This window comes from Rutidosis leptorrhynchoides, chromosome 8 (genome assembly GCF_046630445.1).
Source record: "Rutidosis leptorrhynchoides isolate AG116_Rl617_1_P2 chromosome 8, CSIRO_AGI_Rlap_v1, whole genome shotgun sequence".
Classification (NCBI taxonomy): domain Eukaryota; kingdom Viridiplantae; phylum Streptophyta; class Magnoliopsida; order Asterales; family Asteraceae; genus Rutidosis; species Rutidosis leptorrhynchoides.
The window spans coordinates 304,664,988-304,668,750 of record NC_092340.1 but is presented as its reverse complement, the minus strand read 5'-3'; the positions used below and the strand labels follow the sequence as shown (position 1 = coordinate 304,668,750).

The 3,763-nt window shown below is 31.7% G+C and overlaps 1 protein-coding gene across 1 annotated transcript; it reads left to right on the top strand.

The window, feature by feature from the left end:
• Positions 1-2,334: 2,334 nt before the first annotated feature.
• Positions 2,335-3,135, top strand: LOC139864370 (ethylene-responsive transcription factor ERF038-like). The gene has a single exon (XM_071852948.1). The coding sequence runs from the start codon at positions 2,413-2,415 to the stop codon at positions 3,133-3,135; it is 723 nt and encodes a 240-aa protein (XP_071709049.1). The 5' UTR covers positions 2,335-2,412.
• Positions 3,136-3,763: the final 628 nt, after the last annotated feature.

Below are 3,763 nucleotides of genomic sequence, written 5' to 3'. Positions count from 1 at the left end.
TCAATTAGATGAAGAAAATTGAAGAATGAAAGTGTTTGTAGGTGTTTTTGGTCGTTGGTGTATGGATTAGATATAAAGGATATGTAATTTTGTTTTCATGTAAATAAGTCATGAATGATTACTCATATTTTTGTAATTTTATGAGATATTTCATGCTAGTTGTCAAATGATGGTTCCCACATGTGTTAGGTGACTCACATGGGCTGCTAAGAGCTGATTATTGGAGTGTATATTCCAATAGTACATACATCTAAAAGCTGTGTATTGTACGAGTACGAATACAGGTGCATACGAGTAGAATTGTTGATGAAACTGAACGATGATGTAATTGTAAGCATTTTTGTTAAGTAGAAGTATTTTGATAAGTGTCTTGAAGTCTTTCAAAAGTGTATGAATACATATTAAAACTCTACATGTATATAAATTTTAACTGAGTCGTTAAGTCATCGTTAGTCGTTACATGTAAGTGTTGTTTTGAAACGTTTAGGTTAACGATCTTGTTAAATGTTGTTAACCCAATGTTTATAATATCAAATGAGATTTTAAATTATTATATTATCATGATATTATGATGTACGAATATCTCTTAATATGGTATATATATACATTAAATGTCATTACAACGATAATCGTTACATATATGTCTCGTTTCAAAATCATTAAGTTAGTAGTCTTGTTTTTACATATGTAGTTCATTATTAATATACTTAATGATATGTTTACTTATCATAATATCATGTTAACTATATATATAACCATATATATGTCATCATATAGTTTTTACAAGTTTTAACGTTCGTGAATCACCGGTCAACTTGGGTGGTCAATTGTCTATATGAAACCTATTTCAATTAATCAAGTCTTAACAAGTTTGATTGCTTAATATGTTGAAAACACTTAATCATGTAAATAACAATTTCATTTAATATATATATAAACATGGAAAAGTTCGGGTCACCACAACAGTGACATGAGTGGAAGTGTTTCAGTGTTCATTTCAGTGTCCATTTCGGATAATAGATAAATTGAGATATTGGATAGTGATATTTATATGGAGAAACTAAAAAAAGAAAGGAAAATAAGGAAAAAGCCGTTGGATAACGGATACATTTTAAAATTCAAACACCAACGATAAAAAAAGCCACCGTATGTGGCTCGACTTCGGAAATCGACGCCGAGATCGACGTCGGTCCGTATCGACCGATGGTCGATCTCGCTTTCGATTTTGGGCGACGGTGGCAGGAGACGGCAGGTACCAAGTGTTCTAATTATTTAGTTATTAGGATGCTTTATACTTTGATTAACTATTTAGGGGGTGTTTGGTTTAGCGTTTTGAAAATTGATTATGCGTTTTATATAATCATAATCAAATAATCAGCTGTATCAAAACATGATTTAGATTAATGGCGTTTGGATTTGATTATGCTGTTTGATATCGCGATAATCTGAAAATCAACTTTTTAGTGTTTGGGAAAATTAGATTATTTGATAATTAAATATGTAAAAATTACTAAAATAGACATTTCTATTAAATAAGAAAATATACAAATTTATATAGTTATAAACTTATATTTCAACACTGATATTAATGATCATATCAATGACATGTTCGATTAATTTAAATACTAACATTTAAAATGATATGGTTTCAAAATGTTACAATATATATGGTGAATATGGGAGCTGATACATCATGTGGATATACAAGATTTATTTACCAGATATCGTCACGAGAATATTAACTTGCAAAAATTGTGGGACACTAAGGTAATTTGCTCAACACATACTGGTTATCCGAAGTTGCGTTTTCCTTGCAGTAAGTAGGGACCTACTTCTCCAAATATGCATTTTGATGTTCACATAACGTAAAAAATTGATTTTTAAATTATTTTTACCAAACACTATAAAGTGATTATTTTCATCTTCAAAACGTAATAATTAAAAAATCATTTTCAAATCGCCTTCCCAAATACCCCTTAATACTGTAACATTTCTTAAAACTAGAAAATTTCAAATCCGAGCCAAGTTCATCTTTGGAATAATTAAATTTAAAATTAATTAATAATGCAAGTAAAGATCGGACCCATAATATCTTTCTCTTTATAATATCTCTCTCTTTAGACCTTTTGTTTCTTTCTTAAATTATTTAAAAACCAACAAAAACGTTAGTATTACAAGAATTAAAACTACTTACCACCCCCACTCCCACCCCCACCCCTACCAACTACTTCTCACAGAGTAGCCTTTCTTTCTCCCCTATCACTTATGTAATTATTCAACAATTTTTTTTTTTTTTTGAAAGGAAAGTAAATTTTATTCAACATTTAAGTGCTCATTCTTCATTCTTAGGATATAGAAGAATCAATAGTTAACTTACCTATTTTGTCATTTAATCTACAAAAACATACCAACATGAAAAATGCAACTCAAATCAACCAAATATCCTCATCTTCCATCTCCTCTTCCACCACCTCCGCCTCATCAACATCGTCCACCAACGGCTCAAACGAGTCCAAGTCTCGAAAAAGCTCAATAACAAGTCGAAATCGAAACCATGGCAATGAAGATAAAATACCGATTAAAAATGATCATATTGGTGCTGTTAATGGCGATAATACTGAAGAGCATCACACGTATCGCGGTGTAAGAAAAAGAAGTTGGGGCAAATGGGTGTCGGAAATCCGCGAGCCACGGAAAAAATCAAGAATATGGCTTGGTACATTCCAAACAGCCAAAATGGCAGCTCGAGCCCATGATGTAGCGGCTATAGCCATAAAAGGCTCATCGGCTTATCTCAATTTCCCTAAATTAGCACATTTACTTCCTCAACCAGCCACAAGATCACCAAAAGACATTAGAGAAGCTGCTTTAAAGGCAGCTACCTTGAAATGTTTTGAAATTGATGAAGTTACTAACTCTCACTCATCAACGAGTTTATCATCACAAAACAGTTACGAAAATGGAGCCGAGCCGCAAAGCCAAGAAAATATGGCTTCTGACGACGATACATTTTTCAACTTGCCGGATCTTTCTTTCAACATCAATGAAAGTTTCTTTACGGCTACATCTTGGCAGCTGGCTGGTGCTGATGAGCCGTTTCACTGGGTGGGAGATATACTAGCCAGCTTATATTAAAAAAAGTTAAATAAATTAAGAAATGTGTAGTATGTAAATAATTAATAAAGTATACACAGCTTAGCTTATGCGTAAGTCATAGCATATAGTGAATTATTATTGTAGATATACGATTCTAAGTTCGATTATTTTTTGTAAACGTTTTGGAAGTGTATGATATATTCAATTAAGTTTGGTATCGTGTACCATTTTTGGGCCATTCAATAAAAAGGTGTTTATATGATTGAATACTTTACTTATGTCCATAAATGATAGGTTTATAAAGCAAGAAAAGTTAAAACACGTTGTATTACGAGTATACGACACACACCCGATTTTTTATTTTTTTTAAAATAGCATTATTTCTATGGTATATTACAAAAATAGCAATTCAAACCCGATTTTTATAAACATAAGTAAATCGATCAATAAAATGCCGGTATGCCAGATTTGGAGCCAAACTGGTGTTTCATATGCCGGTTTGGGTACACGTGGGCCACAGAAACATTTTTTAAGATTCTGTAACCCACGTGTGCCTTAAAAGGTCAAACCGGCATTTCAAAAGCCGATTTGTGTGTGTTTTTTTTCTTCATATTATGTTATGTTTTTAGTATCTAATATTTATTATGTAACCATATAATTATATATT